This window comes from Nelumbo nucifera, chromosome 7 (assembly GCF_055504915.1).
Source record: "Nelumbo nucifera cultivar China Antique chromosome 7, China Antique-T2T, whole genome shotgun sequence".
Taxonomy (NCBI): domain Eukaryota; kingdom Viridiplantae; phylum Streptophyta; class Magnoliopsida; order Proteales; family Nelumbonaceae; genus Nelumbo; species Nelumbo nucifera.
The window spans coordinates 679,499-700,074 of NC_142655.1; the positions used below are offsets into that span (position 1 = coordinate 679,499).

General features: G+C 36.5%; 1 protein-coding gene across 12 annotated transcripts in view; it reads left to right on the forward strand.

The window, feature by feature from the left end:
• The first annotated feature begins 9,092 nt into the window (after positions 1–9,092).
• The window catches only part of LOC104597703 (uncharacterized), a 56,637-nt gene continuing 45,153 nt past the window's right edge, over positions 9,093–20,576 (forward strand). For 6 of the 12 annotated variants that reach the window (XR_016078486.1, XR_016078484.1, XR_735234.3 and 3 more), the window contains exons 1-2: positions 9,093–9,564; positions 9,690–9,821. Coding sequence is in view for 8 of the 12 variants with exons in the window: in XM_088891224.1 (XP_088747350.1) it covers positions 9,472–9,564; positions 9,690–9,821 (225 nt within the window). In the remaining 4 variants the exon portion in view is untranslated. The remainder of the gene's footprint in view (positions 9,565–9,689; positions 9,822–20,576) is intronic. The other 6 variants (XM_088891226.1, XM_010259413.3, XM_088891227.1 and 3 more) reach the window with 4 other exon arrangements.

The following is a 20,576-nucleotide window of genomic DNA, read 5'->3' on the forward strand; positions in this document are numbered from 1 at the left end:
ATAATAAAATATATATAAATAAATTAATGGGTGTTAATATATTACCATTTTAATATTTATACATGAAAAATAGAAAAAAGTTCAAAAAAATATTTTCAAATATAAAATACATAAAAATGTAGAAATTATAAAAAAAATATAAAAATTATAGAAATTGAAAAACAAAATCAGAAAATAAAAATTGTAGAAAAAACACCAAAAATTTATAGATTGTAGAAAATATAAAAAAATATATAAATTATAACAAAACATTAAAATGCAAAAAAAACAATAAATTCGAAAACTGAAAAAGACCACTTTTCCTCTAACTCACAATTCAAGGGTAATTTGGTCATGAAATTTGTTATTTATGCTGACATGAACACCTCTGTTAAGAAGCACAAACGGTACACTAATAGAAGGTGCCTTTTGGAAAATAAAAACTTACTAACATTGTGAATTTTAAACATTTTGAAAAGTTGTGGTGAGTTTAAGAGAAATGTTGAAAACTCATGATGAGTTTACGCTCTTTCTCTTAAACATACCCTCACTTTTCAAAACCTTTGGATACCCCCTCAGAAATATGCCCTTCGAAAATAAGGTGAGGAGAGATTGCATAGGTCAGGCTCGGCATAGAAGATTTTAGTAATTAGACCTTTAGAAAGGTCTCCCAATTTAATCTGGTATTACTTCATTGATTATGATTAAGACGGAGGCACGTTTGTTTTCTCATGAAATCATTTAATTAAGTAAATGAAATTATCGAGTAAATTTGTAAATGTTTATTGGGAAAAACTTACCCCCAGTCACTGAACTTAGGGGGTGTTTGTTTTTGAATTTCGAGAGGGGGAAAATTGGTCAATGGGATTTTGATTTCCATTGATCAAGAAAATCATGTTCTTTTTTCACATTTATTATGCGGGAACTAGGGAATAAGTGATACCCATCTCTAAAAGGTGGGTAAATAACTTTACGAAAGTACTTTTGTGAAAGTATTTTTATGAAAGTACTTTTACAAAAGTACTTTTATGTACGCACTTTTATGAAAGTACAAAAACACTTTTACAAAAGTACTTTTATAAAAGCACTTTTATGAAAGTACTTTCACAAAACATCTATGTCAATTGGTAAACATTGACTATTGGAGACCTAGGTTGGCGGTTCATGAATACCAACACAATTTTTTTTGAAGAATGAAATGAGCAACATAGGAAACTTGTCAGTTTGAAAATAATTCATTTTTAGAAAAAAAAATTTGGTTCATAGCAATATTTTCTCATTCTACCTATTTTTATCCATTATTTTCCATTTTAGAATTTCATCTTGAGTAAGAATGAAAAAGAATGAGAATTGAACCAAACATGGCCTAATGGCCCACTAAAAAATGAGGCTCATTCTCTTCCATTCACAGAATTAACAGCAAAATAAAGTGATAATGCCCACCTTCGATAGTCATTGCAACACCACCCCTAATTGTGGGGGAGATAGAGGGATCCATGGTTTTTGAACTGCCATTGACATGGATAGTCAGACCATTTGGCCCGGGAGCTGTTCAGGCAACCAGTTCCATTTTATCCCAAACCCGTTTTTGGCCTAAATCCGTTGTATCGGTCAACTACTCATTGATCCGAGCAGTCAAGCAATCAACCCATTTAATAGTTTTGGCCTTTTTTGTTTTAATTATTTTTTATTTTTTATTTTTTTATCAAAATGAGCCATTCATTCGGACTAGATGGTCGAATCGTCAACCCAAAAACTGATGGCTAGAACGGTTCCAGTTTCCGAGTCATTTATGAAAATATTAGAGGGATCTATATTAAAAAAAAGGAAAATATAATTACACGTATAGCTTGTCTCACCAGTTCAGCAAACTCTCCAAGTGAGGGACCCGCAACCTTCACATTGACGGTATTAGTATTGGTAGTGATGGAATACCAAAAACATATGTTGTCGCATTGCCATATAACCTGTCATGTATCCCACTCGCGTCTAGAGGGTTGAGGAATCAAATCCACTCAGGCACCCACTAGCCACTATAGAAAATGGATCCAATTTTGCAAGAAACTTAGACAGGAAAAATCATAGCACACTTTACAGCATTCATTCAGGTGATGGTAATGGATTAGCCATGGTGCTACTTATAAAGAGGCCTTGAAAATATGTACAAAGCATAAGATGAGGCTCACTTTTGTTATTTTCACTGCCTTTGATGAAATTAATCTATACGGTGTTTGGAAGCGTGGGTGCTTTTTGGGACTGATTTTCAAGAAAAAATGTCCATGCTTTCAAGACCCGTTTTTCACAAAAAAAAAAAAATACTTCTGCCACGTAGGTAGTGAGCAACAATATGCTGGTTGGTAAGGTGATTTTCATCACCGTTTTTTATGTATGTGTTGACAGGTAAGCACCACATAGGATATACATCAGTCAACCATTGGGGGAAACGGTTCACCAATTAATGAAACATCAAACTTGGCATTTCATGCATCGGTGGGTCCCGATTTTTTAGACATGCCCGATTTTTTAATAATCGGTTGAACACCCCCCTAATGATCTCATGCCTGTTTTTTTAACTGCTTATTTAAAATGAAAGTTTCCCTAGGCTCAGTTTTGCTTTGACATATTTTTATTTGCAGTCTTCCGAAACTGAACTTTAGGCTTCTTAGTTACCTTTAATTGTCAATTTATTCGGTGATGTTAATTTTTATTAATTTTGTTTTCCATATTAATTTTTATTTTCATTGTGTAGGATAAGTGAATGACTGTTTCTCACTTTCTTGTAAAACTTTAAGTGGTGGTTTGATTGGAAGTTGGTCGTTCAACATATGATTGCTAACAGATAGGTTTGGATCAGGTCTAGGTAGAACCAGTTCCGAACTAATTATTAATCGAGACAAAATTATAGCCATAGAACTATCATTGTCAACTTAAAATTTAAGCTTAAATAACTTATGTTAATAACCAAAAATATATAATATTGGAAACTATATAATTTTTATTTAAATAGCAACTTAAATTTTAAACTTTGATAATATAACCATAACAAAATTCATAGAAAAATATCCAATTATTTATGTGCTAAAAGATTAAATACTTTTAACTAATATTATCTATCAAATTTGCCATTTTAAAAGAAAATTAAGAAAATATTATATATAATTAATAAATAATCGATCTTGGTTCTAAATCTATTCAGGATAGGTGATAACATGAACCAACCTAATTTGATTGTCATTTCTCATCCGTATTAGCTTTCTCTTTTGATTGTCTTAGTGTTAGTTATTTGTTTGGACTATATGTGTATATGCAAATTGCTCGAGATATTTCGTATTTGGGAAAGGGGTTGCTAACTCTAGGACCTTACCATTTTTACTTTAGCTATGTTTTACCATGTGCCCAATGTATTTGGAATGGGCAAAATTCATTTGAATCTTATACCCCTCTCTTATATCTAATTTCATTTAATATTTAGCTTTGCATAGTTATATATATAGACGTAAGGCTAATTAATTTAAATTTTTTATAATATCAATTTACTAAACTAATCAGTTTAAATGTTTAATTATTCTATCGATTTACTATGACCAATCAATTTAAAGGTTTTGTGATTGTATCTATGACTCTCTCTCTCTCCCCAAAAGTAAGCATATTTGTTCTTTCATTGGAGTTGTTTTTAGTTCTTTTCATGCTATTTGACTGCTTTTGTATTAATAATTGGGTTCTCCTTAACTGTTATCTTATTTGCTCCGATGCGACAAGTGCGTGCTTGGGAGATTGATCTAACCCTACCTTCCATGGTGAAGCTGTGGAATCCAACTTGAGAATGCCTCTAGAGTTTCTTTTTCGATCCATAGTACTTGTTTTGTGTCTTTGGCCCTTTCCTCGTTAACATCCCTTAAATTTCCTCCACTTGCCAATTCCATTATCACTTTCACAGTTTGCTATTCATTTGCAAATGCATCAGTGGTTGTTCTTATTTTGATTTCTAAATGCTTAATGAATTTCCTTCTTCTTTTCATTGTATTGGATGAGTGGGTAACTACTCTTTTCAAAATTTTAAGCATATAATATAATAAAATTATAAGAAAGTTAAGAATATATTATATATAATTCATTAAAAAATCGGTTTTGGGTGTTAATTGGTTTGGGACAATGAGAACAAGAATAGACTCAATTGTTAGTTCGAAAAAAAAAACCATGAAACCAGAGGTGTAACAATTGGTTTGGTTTATTCGGGTGCATTGGGTAGATCCAACACATTGACAACCCTAATTCAACAATAAGTAACAAGGTTAGACTTAGTCCATTTATCGCCCTAAAATGAATTTTTGTCTTTGTTGTCTTCTCTTTATCCATGTTAGACCCCCAAATGGATATTTTGCCTGTTGAAATGACATCATCTAAGAGACGAAGTGTTGCCTTGTTGTCACAATGTAGTTGCATAGGTGATGAAAGTTGAATGGTGAGATCAACTAAGAGACGTCGAAGCCAAACTAATTCAGTTGTGATGGAGGCCATTTCCCGGTATTCCGCCTCTATCGAGGAGCGAGAAACAGCCGTTGCTTCTTGGTTTTCCAAGATAAAGGAGATGAGCCGGGTAAGGTAATGTAGCCAATGGTTGATCATCGGGTGACAGGACAACTAGTCCAGTCAAAATTGGTGTATCCATTTAGAACAAGGCTACTATTGTTCGGAAGGGATATGCCATGCAATTGGAGTGCCTTTGAGATACCAAACAACACATAGGGCAGCATCAAGGTTCTCTTGACGAGGTTCATGCATGTGTTGACTGAGGCGGTTTCCAACAAATGAGAGGTCAGGCCTGGTGGCTGTGAGGTAAACTAAGCGGCTCACCAGTCTTCGGTATGGTGATGGATCGGACAGGGTGGGGCTAGAAGTGTCATCAAAATGGCATTGGGCCTCCATGGGTGTTGGTGAAGGTTTGTGATGTGTGCATAATTTACATATAAATTTTTATGTTTATGCTTAGTTTTTTTGCTGATTTGTGTCAAGTTTTCCCTAATTCAGTCTAATTTCAAGAAATCTTTAAGGGAAACCAACTTTGGAGAAAAAGAGCATAAAACAAAGGAAAAAGGAATTGATTTGAAGGAAATCCAACCCAGCTAGAACAAGAACCCAGCTGAGAAGTCAAGAGAGGGTCATTCGGCCCAGAAAGCCCATGCTGCACTCTTGGGGAAAGCCCAAAGAGAGAGCCTAGCCGCAGCCTTCCAAGGAGCCTATTCGGCCCAGCAAGGAGGAGGCCCATGTGCAACCCATTTGCAGCTCCTAAGCAGCCCAAATTGCAGCTCAAGAGAAGCTAGGAGCAGCAACTTCTAGAAGGCTCAAGAACAGCCCAATGTGCAGCCCAAAGGCTCAAGAACAACCCATTCGGCCTAGCCGCCCCTAGCTTCTTTGGGCTGCAGCTTCTAGAGAATTCAAGAAGAGGCTAGGGGCAGCTACTTCTAGAATGTTTAAGAGAAGTTAGGGGCAGCTTCTAGAGAATTCAAGAAGAGGCTAGGGGCGGCAGCTTCTAGAGAGTTATTGGAGAGCTATTTAAGGAGGTCTCTAGGAAGGGAGAAGGGGTCCAACATTTGATCTCAAACTCTCCTTGAGTTATTGAGTTCGAATTCTAAGAGGGTAGAAGAGAGAGATAGGCGCAGGAGAAGGAGAAACGAGCAGCTTCAAGAGAAGAAGAAGCTGAGTTCGAAGGGGGAGAAATCAATTGGATATCAATGTTTCATCCTCACTTGATTTCTGCACAAATTGGTAATCGAATTCAACTAAGATTTATGTAATTTCTCCATCAAAATTTCCTCTCTTGCTGTAATAAAAGCTTGTATTATGTAAATTCAATTATGTAATTTGTTTTCTAAGTTCATTCGAGTAAAGTAGATTCAATCTTGAAGTTTCTTGTATGAAAATTCAATTGTGGACTGTTGGCCGAACTGCTATTCTGAAATCTCAGATCTGAAATTTCAGATCATGAATTTACAATGTTTGAATTGCTATTTTGCAATCTCAAATCTGTAAATTCAGATCATGAAATAGTGAGATCCGAACTGCTATTCTCTAAAATCATATCATGAACTTGTAATACCTGAATTACTTGAGAAATAATTCAAGTAGCTTTAATTCAGTTTGGCCGAATTGTTCATCTTTCTTGGAATTCCTAGAGTGCTTGAGAAAGACTCTAAGATTTCAGATCTGCCAATCAATAGCCGAATTGAGTGCAAGGTTAGAGATAACTTGCACAATTCGGTTGGTGTTCATTCAGCTGAGTTGATGATCATCCAACTGAAATGAAGCCCTATAATTGCTAGATCTAAATGCATGCATGGTGATTAGATCATTGATAGAGATATAAGTACCATCACTTATGCATAGATTGAACATGCGCTCGAGAGAAGGTGTTCATTGCTTTCGGATTTCACCAAACCAAGGTTGAATCCTATTCTACTCGAATTGCCTATAAAACTAGTTGCTGAATTTATTTTTCTATGCATCTTTAACTTGTCTCCTCAATTGCATACAAGGTGTTTGGTCCAATGTGTTAGAGATAGCTTTGTAGTTAGAATTTCAGATTTCCATTAGTTTTACATTTTGGCTGATCAGATAACAGTAGACTGATTTGTTACTAGTAGTTGCTACATAAGTCCTCGTGGGAACGATACTCTACTCACTACTCTATTACTTGAGCGGCTAGTGCACTTGCTAGTGTTACAAAGACATATCAGTTTGCAGTCTTGCATCCCAGTATCAAGAAGAATATCAATTATGTATTTATGTTGACTAAGAAAGATGCGATCAACAAAACGGTGGACTTCAAGGCCCAAAAAAAAAACTTTGGGGGCCAAAATCTTTTATTTTAAACTTGTCATCCATGATCTTCTTGAGAGTTGTGATGCGTATAGAATCATTTCCAACAAGGAGAACGTCATCAATATAGACTAGTGCAGATACGAAGGAGTCACCTGATGTCAATGTAAAGAGAGAATAGTCGGCATGAGATTGCTTGAAGCCCAAAGAGAAAGGTTTGAGTAATTTTTTCAAACCACATGTGAGAGGCTTGTTTAAGGCCATAGAAGGATTTTTGCAATTTGCAGACTCTATATTCTCCTTCACGGGAAAATCCTTGAGGAATGGTCATGTGTACTTCCTCATGAAGTTCACTATGTAGAAAAGCATTATTAACATTGAACTGATGAATTTCCCAATTTCTTATTGTAACTATTGCCAAGAGACACTGCATTGTGACTAATTTTGCTACTGGGGCAAAAGTGTCATGGTAAACCAATCCTTCAACCTAGGTATAGCCCTTGGCAACAAGACGAGCTTTGAACATCTCGATGGAGCCATTTGCTTTGTATTTGATTTTATAGACCCATTTTGAACAAATTTGTCATTTTCTTGGAGGTAAGTCCACAAGAATCCAAGTATTATTGCGCTATAGGGCTAAGATTTCATTTGCCATGGCTTGACGCCATCGAAGATCACTATTGGCTTGAGTAAACGTGGTTGGTTCAAATTCTATCTATGGAGAGACAACCTGCAGGGTCTTGTGAATAGAAGTGGACTGATGTGCCAAAAAAGTTGGTAGGTTAATGACATAGTCTTGGAGGTGGGTGGGGGGCCTGGTTGAGCGCTTCGGCTTGGGACGATACACCTATGGTATCGCACTGAATGTTAACAATATTAGGCGGTGCAACAGATGGTTGATTGCTGGTTATGGGTTGGGGATCAACGAATGATGGACTAGGTAGTGAAATGGGTTGTGTTTGGTCAAATGTTTGCATAATGGTGGGTTGGATTTCAGTTTGTGTAGGTTGTGGAACAACTATGTCGTCAAATGTGAGGTTTGGGGGAAAAGGAGCGGTTCAAGGATGGTGGTGGGAGGTTGTTGGTTCTTGAAAGGGAATTGAGACTCATAAAAGATGACGTTTTGTGCAATAAACAATTGGCGTGACTCAAGGTCATAAAATTTGTATCCCTTTTGGCTATAGGGATATCCTATAAAGGCACATCAAATGGCTCTAGTAGAAAATTTATCATGAGGTTTGGGGTGAACTTGTGCATATCATAGACACCCAAAAGATTTAATGTAATCATAACAAGGTGGTTTTTGGAACAAGACTCTGAGGGTGACTTGTTTGAGAGCAAAGGGGTTGGTAAGTGGTTGATAATGTAAACCACGGTTTGTAAACACTCACCCCAAAATGATATAGGCATGTAGGCATGGAAGCGGAGCGATCTGGCAATTTCTAGTAAATGGCAATGCTTATGTTCAGCGACGCCATTCTACTGAGGCGTATCAACACAATTGCATTGAAATTCAATCCCTCATGCAACAAAAAACTCTTGCAAGGGGCGTGAATAGAATTCAAACCCATTATCTGAATGGAGAACTTCGAGTGTGTATTCAAATTGCCGAGGGACCACTGCGCAAAATAAAAGTAGAAAAGATACAACATTTGATTTATTACGAAGTAGATAAATGCAAGTACATTTTCTAAAATCACCGACCAATGTAAGGATGTATCAGGCTCCACTATGAGATGGTCTCTTATAGCCTCCCCATATGTCGTAATGGACTAATTGAAATGGCCGATAAGACTTTGACTGGTTGATAGGAAATGATAGCCGATAGCTGAGTTTGCTTGGCTCAGTGACACGCATCACAACAATGCTCTAAAGAGACAAGAAGTATCTCAGAAATGAAAGACAAGCGTTTGTGAGATGCATGTCCCAAACGGTGGTGCCATGTTGCGGAATTTGTGGTGGAAGTGACGTGAACAGATGAATGTTGAGTCTTTGTGAATGAGAATCAGTAGAGTCCATCGTGCAAACTCCCCACCCCAATGTTGAGTCTTTGGTATTATTTTGTATGTATTTACATTGTATATATTTGTATTTGTGCTACATCCAATATGAGCTAAAGGTTTAATTTGATGGGATATTTTTAAGAATTATTGGATTTGGATTGATAATTTAAGAAAAACAATTTATTAAGAGAAAAGGGGAATGAAAAAAAAATATAGAAAGTTTTGATGGATATTTTGATAATTTAATGTATTTTGTTATCTCGCTTAAAAGCTAGGGGTCTTTGTCTAACAGATAAGGAAGTTTTTGTTGAAAAAAAAGTTAGTGTTTTTGTCATTATTCATTAACACCATAGTAAAGAGGGCTTTTGTAATTTACAAAAAAAGGATTTTTCGTGTGATGGTCTGGACGTGATGCCAAGGCAGGGTCTCAGGCCGCAGCGGAGTGCTAAACTCCTTTGAGATAACCATCCTTGACATGACCATCAGGTTCGTCACTGCAAAAGAGTAGTCGTAGTTCCGTACATTCTCTCTCTGCACCTGCAATAGCGTAAGGAAACAAAACCTAGAAAAATAAATCTGTAACTCCGATCAATTTGCAACCCCAGAGACATCGATTCCTGTAGTGTTGAATGATCGGATTTTCTCGTTTCTTATTTTGTTTGTCAAGTTTACCATGGGAGCCAGTCGAAAACTTCAGGGTGAGATCGATCGAGTTCTGAAGAAGGTCCAAGAAGGCGTTGATGTCTTCGACAGCATCTGGAACAAGGTATTTTTTCTGAGACCGAGACACAATCATTTTATAATTGGCTTCATTTCGATGATCGTCCAACACACTTCCATCTCTAACTCCTACTATGCTTTTATTTCTATTAATTATTGTTATTCTTTTAGGTTTACGACACGGATAATGCGAACCAGAAAGAGAAATTCGAGGCGGATTTGAAGAAAGAAATCAAGAAACTGCAGAGATACCGAGACCAGATCAAGACATGGATACAATCGAGCGAGATAAAGGATAAGAAGGTTAGATTTTGACACTCTTTTTTTTTTCTCCTTTCCTTTATATAGCATTTTGAAATTCAAATTAATGAATGCAGTTGGATGGGAATGAAAATACATACATAATGGTTGCAACAATGCTTGGCTAACACTTACTCATTGCATTTATCGTCAAAAAAGATGGAGCCTTACACCCTAGAGATTTCGTGGTATTTAGTTAGGTTGGGATGCTTTACACGGTGAATCAAAAGTTTTGTCCTTACGAGTAGCGAATAAAGGACGTGATCACTCATGCTCTCCCCACCAAAAAAAAAACTCTGAAAGGCAATTAAGGTATGCCAATCGTGGTTGTCCTTTTTGTTAGTGCAATGGATATTAGTTATAGGATGCACCTGTTTGTTCTTGAAATTATATATTGTGTCAAGAACCAATGATTGTATGAGGAACATTTGCTGTGGACAAGATGGAGAGATCTCAGAGCTTTGAAGAGGCTACACGATGGAGGAAGGCCATGAAAGTGGAGGCTAAAGACTTCATTTTCGAGGAAATAAGAATCAGAGGGTGTCACACCATGAAGATAAGGGAATCTAAGAAGGCTATAGTGCTGGTGGAAGGCTTAGAGATGGTAGAATGGTTTAAGGATTTTTTGAGTGAAGCAGCAACAAAAGGAAAACAGTGCTGTTGGAAGGAAAATCACATAAAGTCATGTAGAAGATATGTAGTGGAAAGTAAACAGAATGCAATAGGGCTGTTCATCTCCCTAGCAGAGTTCTTTGATAAGGAATGAAACAAATGGTCTGCTTTCCTGCCGGCAAAAACAGCCAAGGGTGGCAAGGAGTGATTAAGATCTTGGCTGCATTCATGGGTCGAAGAAGTCTACAGATGGAGAAAAAGGAAACTGCAGAAGAAGATAAGGGATTGCTTGCTGAAAACTCAGCAAGCAATGGAAGGTGAGAGTCTTACCCAAGGCTTTATAGCCATGGCAAACAGCAACAGTAACCCGTTATTGAATGTAAACTCCAGTAAAGATCACTGGATTAAAATGTTAGTGGTTGAAGCTAAGAATCTGATTAAGGATTGGAGGATGTTTGCTGATATCTTGGTTTGCAAGTTGGGATTGAGGAAGACATTTATATTAACTCCCTTTGACAGTACGAGCGCAGTATTGGATCCTCTTGAAAACTTGGTGGAAGTTTAGGCTTTAAGCATTCAAAAGGACAAGGGATCCTTTATTTTGTATAAATGGTCTCTTTCTTCTAATTCAAAATCTTATGCCGGTGAAGATGGAGTGATAGTCAGGCTGATTGTGTTGCCTTTCCATCTTTGGAAACATGGTGTAGCTGTCTCCATTGCTGCATTATGTGGAGCTAGTCTTGTTGGGGAGACTTGTGCTCTGCTGCCTTGTAGTTGAATGGAGTTAAACCAGAGGACATTCCAAGGAAGATTACTATTTGAGTTGAAGGATTGTGTTTACAGGTGTGGCTAGTTTCCTCCATTGAAGCTTCTCTATGGTTAGAGGCTAGATAGGAAGAAGATGAGTCGGTAGAAGCACAAGCTCTACTTGGCAGTCTAGGATTGGAGAATCAGAGGAAGATGGAATGTTTTACTAAAATGGACAAGCACAAGTTCGACCATCCAAAAAATATGGGTAGAAAAGATGGTCAAATATGTGAGATACAAGGTAAGGGTCAAACAACAGAAAGATCCTTTGCTCAAGTGCTAGTGTCTTGCGCCAAAGATTCGAATGAGTTAAACCATTCGACCACAAAAGAAAAAACAGGATTGACTAAGGAAGTTGAGCCGGCTCTTGAGAGGGTTGAGCCGTTGGGTCAACCCAAAGGGGTTGTTCTTTAAAAACTCACGTGACTAGGCGTTCGTTTGATGCCAGGCCTAATGTGTTGAATGGACCTTCTCAATTAGTAAAGCTCATCACTGGGCCTACTAAAAGTGGCCCATTTATTAAGAAGTCACATGTTCCCCTAAAGCCGCACGTGACTGAGGTTGGCCCGATGATAGACGATGCCGTTCGTCTAGCACCTTTCCTATCGAGCTCCTCCAAGGCGGAAAAGATGTGGAACCAGAGAACTGACTCGTTACAGTGGGCTCCCTCTAAGAAACTCTCTCGTCCATCCCAAGACTGTCACAACCCCAGGTCTGCTCGACGTAGAGATCTTGAGAACCTTGAAGAGAATCTGTCATCAGAAGCTGAGGGCGACTTAGATTCTAACTTTGAAGACATTGTTAGCACTGGAAGCGGGAATCTACAAGCCGCAAAAGATTTGCTGGAAGATGAGAGTTTAAACGTAGCTACTCTTTTCCTAGAAGAGGAAGCTTTTGCATCAGAAGGCTCTGGAAATGAGGAACGTAAGAGTGTGGATGTTGAGGTTGAACAATCAAGGACTTTAATAATTGTTGTGTCACATAAGGGTAAGGTGAACCTAGCAGCAACTATAGATGATGATTAGGGTACAACTACTCTGGCAAGTGACAACCAAATCCTTTCCAGAAAATCAGCTTTTAAAGACGTTCAATTTGGAGGAGCAGGAACCATCTTTGTAGGTTTATAAAGAGGCACACACATAGGATAACCTAGTAAAGGCTTCTTTGGACACACGGGTTGACAAAGTGTTGATTGAACTAAGTACACATCCATAACTAAATCAGCTAGAGGGAATGGTCCTTGTCCAGAATTCTATTTTTGATACCCCAACACAAGTCGTAGCCCATTCATCTCCTGCCAGGCCAGGTATGTTTGTCCATTCGGGGTTTGATACTAGCTTGGGTTCTATGCTTGAAGTAGGTACCTCGACCCAATTGGACAGAACAATTGGAGGTGAGGGAGTGGAGGTGGAGGGGGTTGAATTTGAAATAGAGGAAGGAAGTTCTTTATTGAGAAAAAAGACAGGTGGAGGAACTAGAGAGCATTTGGGAGCAAATCTGTGTCTTGCCAGAAGAGTATAAGCAGAAAGAAGATCAATTGCAGGCAACACCAAAAAAGTCAGAAGGCATAGAGACCATTTGTAGTGAGAAGAAAGGCTGAGGAAAAGTCAAGATTGCAGGAGAAGAACCATTTAATAAAAGCAAGAAGAAAAAGAAAAGATCAAAAGTAGAAAGACTACTCTTAGACATTGAAGGGGATTTAAAATTCAGTGGAAGAGGAGAGAGGAGGAAGGCTCCTAAGTGAAGGACAGAGGGTGTTTGGAGGGTGCCATTCTACAACTGTGTTGATGAAGATCATTACTTGGAATGGGAGAGGTCTAGGAGGCGTGAGGAAAAGAAGGTTGATAAAGGATTTGTTAAGGAGGGAAAGGCCTGACATTGTATTGATACATGAAATCAAACTAACATATCTAGATAGAAGATGGATTAGAAGTGTGCCGAAGGCAAGAGGTGTGAATTGGTGCTCAACTCCCTCTTGGGGAGCCTCTGGGGGTATTGTTACTCTTTGGAGAGAGGATGTGGTAGAATCATTACAGGAACTGATAGGTAGTTTTTTTGTCTCTTTAAAGTTAAGGATGGTGGAGGGTGGTTTTACTTGGGTGTTAACCAATGTGTATGGGCCGAATAATTATAGAGAGAAATGAATTGTGGGAAGAGCTGAAGAGCTGAAGAGCTTCATGGGATTTATGGGTTATGGGAGGGTCCTTGGTGCTTGGGTGGAGACTTCAATGTAATAAGGTTCCTAAATGAGTCAAACAATCCTCAACAACCTATCACAACTAGCACAAGGAGGTTCAATGACTTTATCAATAATTGTGATCTAAAGGAATTCCCTTTGCTACAGGCCAACTTTACTTGGTCCAACTTCCAAGAGAATCCGTCTTGCTCAAAATTAGACAAGTTCCTTTTCAATGAAAGCTGGGAAGCACACTGGAGGGGTTTGGTGGCTAAAGCTTTGCCTAGAGTTACCTCATACCATTGCCCTATAGCGTTAGGTCAAGAAACTTTTGGGTTTGGACCTAGACCTTTTAGGTTTGAAAACATGTGGCTATTGGCTAACACACTTGGACTTGTGCCTAAGGTTGAGGAATGGTGGAGAGAAGAAATTAGGGGTGTGAAGTGGAAAGGGGTGAGGTTCCATAAGAAATTAAAAAGTTTGAGATCTAAATTAGAAGATTGGAATAGGGAGGAGTTAGGTAGATTGGAAGAGCTAAAGCTAAGTTGTCAACCCAAATTGAGGATCTAGATTCAAAGGAGTATCAAATGATCATGACTGTACAACAAATGCCTTTGTAGATGCTTTGGCAAAGCAGGGTGTAGGAAGGGTTCATTTGTACTGGCCTATATTGTGAGCTTGTTGTTGCTTTATTGGGAGGGTTAAGCCTTTTTAACTCTCTCTGATTGTTGTACTGTTGTTCATATATTAATTTAATGGAAGTCTTTTATTGATAAAAGAAATGATCATGAGTGTACAAGAAAGAGAATTGAGATGGAAGTTGAAGAAAGAACTAGAAGAAGCCTTCTTGAGGGAAGAAATCTCTTGGAGGCAAAAATCTATGCATAAGTGGATCAAGGAAGGGGATAGGAATACCAAGTTTTTTCATGCTTTGGCCAATGGGAGGAGAAACGATTTTGTGGCTAAGCTTGAGGTTGAAGGAGTGGAAATTGATTCCCAAGAGGAGATAACCAACTGTTTTGCAGCCTACTTCAAATCAATTCTGAGTAAACCTTTGGGGAGTCGGGTGAGAGTGGAGGATCTAGAATGGCCAAGTTTATCTACCTTAGAGATGGGTTGGCTGGAAAGAAACTTTGAAGAGGAGGAGGTAAGACAAACTGTTTTCTCTTTGGATAGATCCAAGGCGCTTGGACATGATGGATTCACTATGGCCTTTTATTAGACTATTGGGACATTATTAAAGAAGACTTGTTTGAGGTTTTTAGGGAGTTTGAAAACAACCATTGTTATTAGTCATGAGGTCAATGCCACTTTCTTAGCTGCAAAACATCCTAAAGATTTTAGGCCGATTAGTTTGGTGACCAACATCTATAAGATTGTGGAAAAAGTGCTATCGTTGAGACTCAAAAAGGTTCTTCCCCCTCTCATTGCTAAAGCTCAAGGAGCCTTTGTACAAGGTAGACAAATTATAGATCGGATCCTTAAAGCAAATGAATGTGTGGAGGAGATGAGGAGATCAGGCAATGAAGGCTTCGTCTGTAAGTTGGATATTGAGAAGGCCTATGACTTGGTGGACTAGAATTTTTTTTTGTTAGAAGTGTTAAGAAGATGTGGATTTGGGGACAAGTGGTGTAGTTGGGTGAAAGGCTGTATTACCTCTTGTCATTTTTCAATTCTAGTTAATGGAGGGGTTGAGGATTTTTTCCCAAACATGTAGAGGGCTAAGACCATGGTTTCAAATGTCGCTAATGTCGCCCGACATATGTCGATGTCGAGGCTCACCGACATGAAAATGATGGTAATATAAAAATTACATTATGTCGGTCGACATTTCCTATATTTCGGAAATGTCGACCAAATCGGTCCAAATAACCAAAAAAAATATAGTTTTTCCTATTATGTCAACAAGATGTCGACTAATGTCAACAGTATGTCGACTAATGTACATTAAAAATATAATATATTAGTATATTATATTAATATAATACAGTATATTAATATAGATTATTCCATTAATATTTCTATTTAATATTTCAAATAGAATACTTATAAAAAGAATTAACAAAATATAAAAACAAAAGAATAAATTAATTACTTTATAATATAAAACATAAAATATTTTTCAAGTAATAAAATGTTAACTAGTTAGTATTTGTTAGAATATTTATTAAAATCAGAAAATGTTTATTAGATTTTATAATAAACCATATTCTACATTTAATATAAAAAATCAGAATAAATTTAATAAATTTTATACTAAATCATAATTTATTATAAATTTAGTATTAAAAATCATAATAAATTCATTAAGTTTTATAAGAAATCAGAATTTATCATAATCTTAATACTACAAAAAAGAGAATCAGTTTATTAAATTTATAATAAAACATAATGTATTATAACTTTTATATTTAAAAAATCAGAATAAATGTATTTCTATTTACTAGTGTGAAATAAACATATTAGAATTTATAATAAGTCAGAACTAAAAATAAGAAAAGAAAATATCAGATAACCTTGTAAAAACATTAAAATGCATAATAAATCAGTAAGTCGTCATTTACTAGTTTGTTATTGATCTTAGTTTCTTAGCTTTATATAATGGTTGGGAATAAGATAATAGTCTAGAAATATGTACTAATGCTTCTTTTATCATTTTACAAAATATCTTTGCATATTTCCACATATTTCATAATATTTCTACAATGTCTGTAATTTTTACAATATTTCCATTCGACATTTCCGACATATGTCCTATATTTTGGTAAGCGACATTTCCATCGACATCGACATTTTAAACCTTTTCTAAGACAAAGTGATCCATTCTCACCTTTCTTGTTCACACTTGTGGCAAATCTGTTTAGCATGATGATTTCTAAAGCAGACAGGGAGGAGCTAACAAGAGGTTGGAGGATAGGTAGAAATAATGTCCCAATGACCCACCTTTAGTTTGCAGATGATATTATCATTTTCTGTGAGGGGAGAGATTTAGGGAGAGTGAGAAACCTAAAAAATCTTATAAAATCCTTTTAGTTTGTTGCCAACTTGTCAGTCAACCTTGATAAAAGCTGCATGGTGGGAATTAACTTGGAGGATGGGGAGACATAGGCTATTGCAGTAGAGTGTTCCATGTCATCTTGGCCTTTAACCTACTTGGGGCATCCTCTAGGTGCTAACCCAAGAGAAAGTCGATTTTGGTATCCAATTGTGTAAAAGTTTGAAAAGAGGTTGGCGACTTGGAAGAAGAGTTACATTTCTTTAGGGGGTAAAGTGACCTTGATTGGGCTGCACTTGCTAGTCTGCTGATTTATTTTCTTTCAGTATTCAAGATACCCTCAACGGAAGCTAAGAAACTAGAAAAGGTGATGAGGGATTTTTTATGGGAGCCAAGGGAAGTGAAGAAAGATCATTTGATTAGGTGGGAGATGGTTAGTAGAAGTAAGGAAGAAGGGGGGGTTAGGACTAGGTAACTTAGTTCTTAAGAATGAAGCTCTGTTAGGGAAGTGGTTATGGAGATGGCCTTTGGAGAGAGAGAGAGAGAGATTGTGGCACAAGGTGGTGACTAGCATTCATGGCTGTTCGGAGAATGGATGGGATGCTGGGGTATCTTGACAGGCAACTCTTGCAACACTGTGGAAGGCTATACATGGGATCATTCCCCATTTTCTCAGTTTGGTTAGGTATGATGTCTACTTTGGAAATGATGTTCTTTTTTAGGAAGACCTTTGGGTGGGAAACTAACCCCTTAAAGACCCGTTTCCATCCATTTACTCTCTTTCCTGTTACAAGAAAGAGCTGATTTTCAAGTTTACCTCTTCCTCGGCCTCTCCATTGGCCTTGAACTAGGATTTTGGTTTTCGAAGAGGGTTAAGTGATGATGAATATGCTTGTCTTAGAATTATTGTCATCACCATGGTTTCAAATGTTGCCAAATGTCGCCTGACATATGTCGATGTCGAGGCTCACCGACATGAAAATGGATGGTAATATAAAAATTACATTATGTTGGTCGACATTTCCTATATTTCAGAAATGTCGACAAAAATCGATCCAAATAACAAAAAAAAAATACAGTTTTTCCTATTATGTTGACAAGATGTCGACTAATGTACATTAAAAATGTAATATATTAGTATATTATATTTTTTTTGATCGATATATTAGTATATTATATTAATATAATACAGTATATTAATATAGATTATTCCATTAATAATTTCTATTTAATATTTCAAATAAAATATTTATAAAAAAGAATTAACAAATATAAAAACAAAAGAATAAATTAATTACTTTATAATATAGAACATAAAATATTTTTCAAGTAATAAAATTTTAACTAGTTAGTATTTTTAAAGTATTTATTAAAATCAGAAAATGTTTATTAAATTTTATAATAAATCATATTCTACATTTAATATAAAAAATAGAATAAATTTAATAAATTCTATACTAAATCATAATTTATTGTAAATTTAGTATTAAAAATCATAATAAATTCATTAAGTTTTATAAGAAATCAGAATTTATCATAATCTTAATACTACAAAAAGGAGAATCAGTTTATCAAATTTATAATAAAACATAATGTATTATAACTTTAATATTTAAAAAATCAGGATAAATGTATTTCTATTTACTAGTGTGAAACAAATATATTAGAATTTATAATAAATCAGAATTAAAAATAAGAAAAGAAAATATCAGATAACCTTATAAAAACATCAAAATGCATAATAAATCAGTAAATCGTCATTTACTAATTTGTTATTGATCTTAGTTTCTTAGCTTTATATAATGGTTGGGATTAAGATAATAGTCTTGAAATATGTATTAATGCTTGTTTTATCATTTTACAAAATATCTTTGCATATTTCCACATATTTTATAATATTTCTACAATGTCTCTAATTTTTACAATATTTCCCCTCGACATTTCCAACATATTCGACATTTCCGACATATGTCCTATATTTTGGTAAGTGACATTTGCATCGACATCGACATTTTAAACCTTGGTCATCACTTGAGTCTGCTTGTTTGGATCCCCCCAATTCTGATTTAAGAACTTGGACCCCTAACCCGAAAGGCATTTTTACTTGCTCCTCTTTTTTCAAATCCCTTTGCTCTTCTCCTGCACCCCAGACTTTCCCAGTTAAAGAAGTCTGTACTAGACCCATTCCCCCAAAGGTTGCTGTTTTCTGTTGGGAAGTCTACTATGGTATGATTAATACCTTTGAAAACCTGCAAAGGAAGAGACCAAAGTGGTGTTTATCCCCTAATTGGTGTGTCCTTTGTAAAGCTCAGAGTGAGGACTGTTACCACTTACTGATCTCTTGTTCCTTTGTGGCAGCTTTATGGAATTGGATTTTTGGGATGTAGTGTATGTGGAACCTGCCATCTATTATTAGCTTGGTGTTTAGTCTGTCTACCTTTGTGTGGCACACAAAGAGAGGGAGAATTAGGTGGAAGTGTGTTAGAACATTAATCTTGTGGGCTGTTTGGGAAGAAAGAAACATTAGAATCTTTTCTAAAAAGGAAACAAGCATATCAGACGTTAAGGACTGTGTTTTGACAAGGGCAATTCAGTGGCTGAGAACTTTAAACCTGTTTGGTAGCTATTCCTTTGATGACCTTTGGAGGAGTTGGTTAGCAGTGGCTAATACTTCTACTAGGAAGAATAGACTTTTGGTACAATGGATGCCACCTGGGGAGGAGTTTTTTAAGCTGAATTTTGATGGTAGTAGTAGAGGTAACCCTGGACCTCCTTCGGGTATAGGAGTTCTAAGAAATAAAGATAGCATTATCATATCTTTATATTCAGGTCCTGTGGGTCTGGGAGATTCCATAAGGGCTGAATTGCTTGCTGCTGTACAAGGAATCCAGCTCGCAAACCAGCTAGGGGTAGAGTATTTGCTTATTGAAGGGGACTCTCAGGTGGTGGTGGGATGGTTGCTGAATCCAGACTCTGTGATTTGGGGCTACAGAAATTTCCTTAAAAAAGTCAAATGGCTAACAAGAAATATGACAGTTAGAGTCCAGTGGGTAAGCAGATCAGCAAACTCGATGGCTGATTCACTTGCTAAACAGGGGGTCTCTTGGGATTCTTTATTTTGTGCTACCTTGTAAATTGTAATTATGCTCATCTGATTTTGTAATGCTGTGATCAATCTTAAAGGAAAGGTCGCATCTCATGCCTCTCCTTGGGTTGCCTGTAACACTTATTTACTGGATTAATAAAATTCTTACTCATTTATCAAAAAAGATTGCCTTTAGGCAAATAATAAATCAAATATTTATTACCAATAGTCTGTAAATTTGATGTAGAGAAAGCTGCTGATTTCGTTGTTCCTCTTTTTGGAGGCTGTATTGAAAAAGAGGGTTTTGGGCATACATGAAAAAGTGGATTGGAGAGTGCAATTTTACTTCTCAGTTTATGGTGTTGGTGATTGGAAAAAAGGTCTTAGATGGGGGACTCCTCATCTCTTTTTTTTTTTTTTTTATTCACATTAGTGATGGTAACTATGGTGGATGTATTTAGGAGGCTATTTTAGAGACTGGATGAGATGGGAGTGTTCAAAGGCATTAGGGTTAAATATAACTTTATTAGAGCATATAGGTTTTTCACTTACAGTTTGATGACCTAATCATATTTTGCGAAGATGGTGAGGATCAAGAGGCCAGAGATATTGGAACTCTGATTGGATGTTTTTGGAGGATTTCTAGGCTCGTGATTAAGCTGTTTGAGAGTAGCATTGTGGGGATCAAGCTAAAATAGGATGCACCATTAAGTTATTCTGGTGTGGTAGGCTGTTCCATATCAAGTTGGCCTTTTAATTACTTTAGCCTTCTTCTAGGTGGTAACCTTTGATTGAGTGCCAAGGTAGATTGGTGGATAGAAACTTTGTTGTTTTGAAAGTGGTTGTGGAGATTCCCATTGGATTTGGATAAACTGTTGCGGTTTGTGATTACACCATTCATTATATTTAATTAAGATGGATGGGATATAGGGTGTTAGTAAATTGAACAATGTTCTCTTCTCCTTGGAAAGCAATGAAATGCAATTTATCCATAGGAAGGAACCCTATGAGGGGTAACAAGATTAGATATTGGGAAATTCTTTGGTGGGGAGACTACAATTCAAAATCTGTTACCTAGGTTGT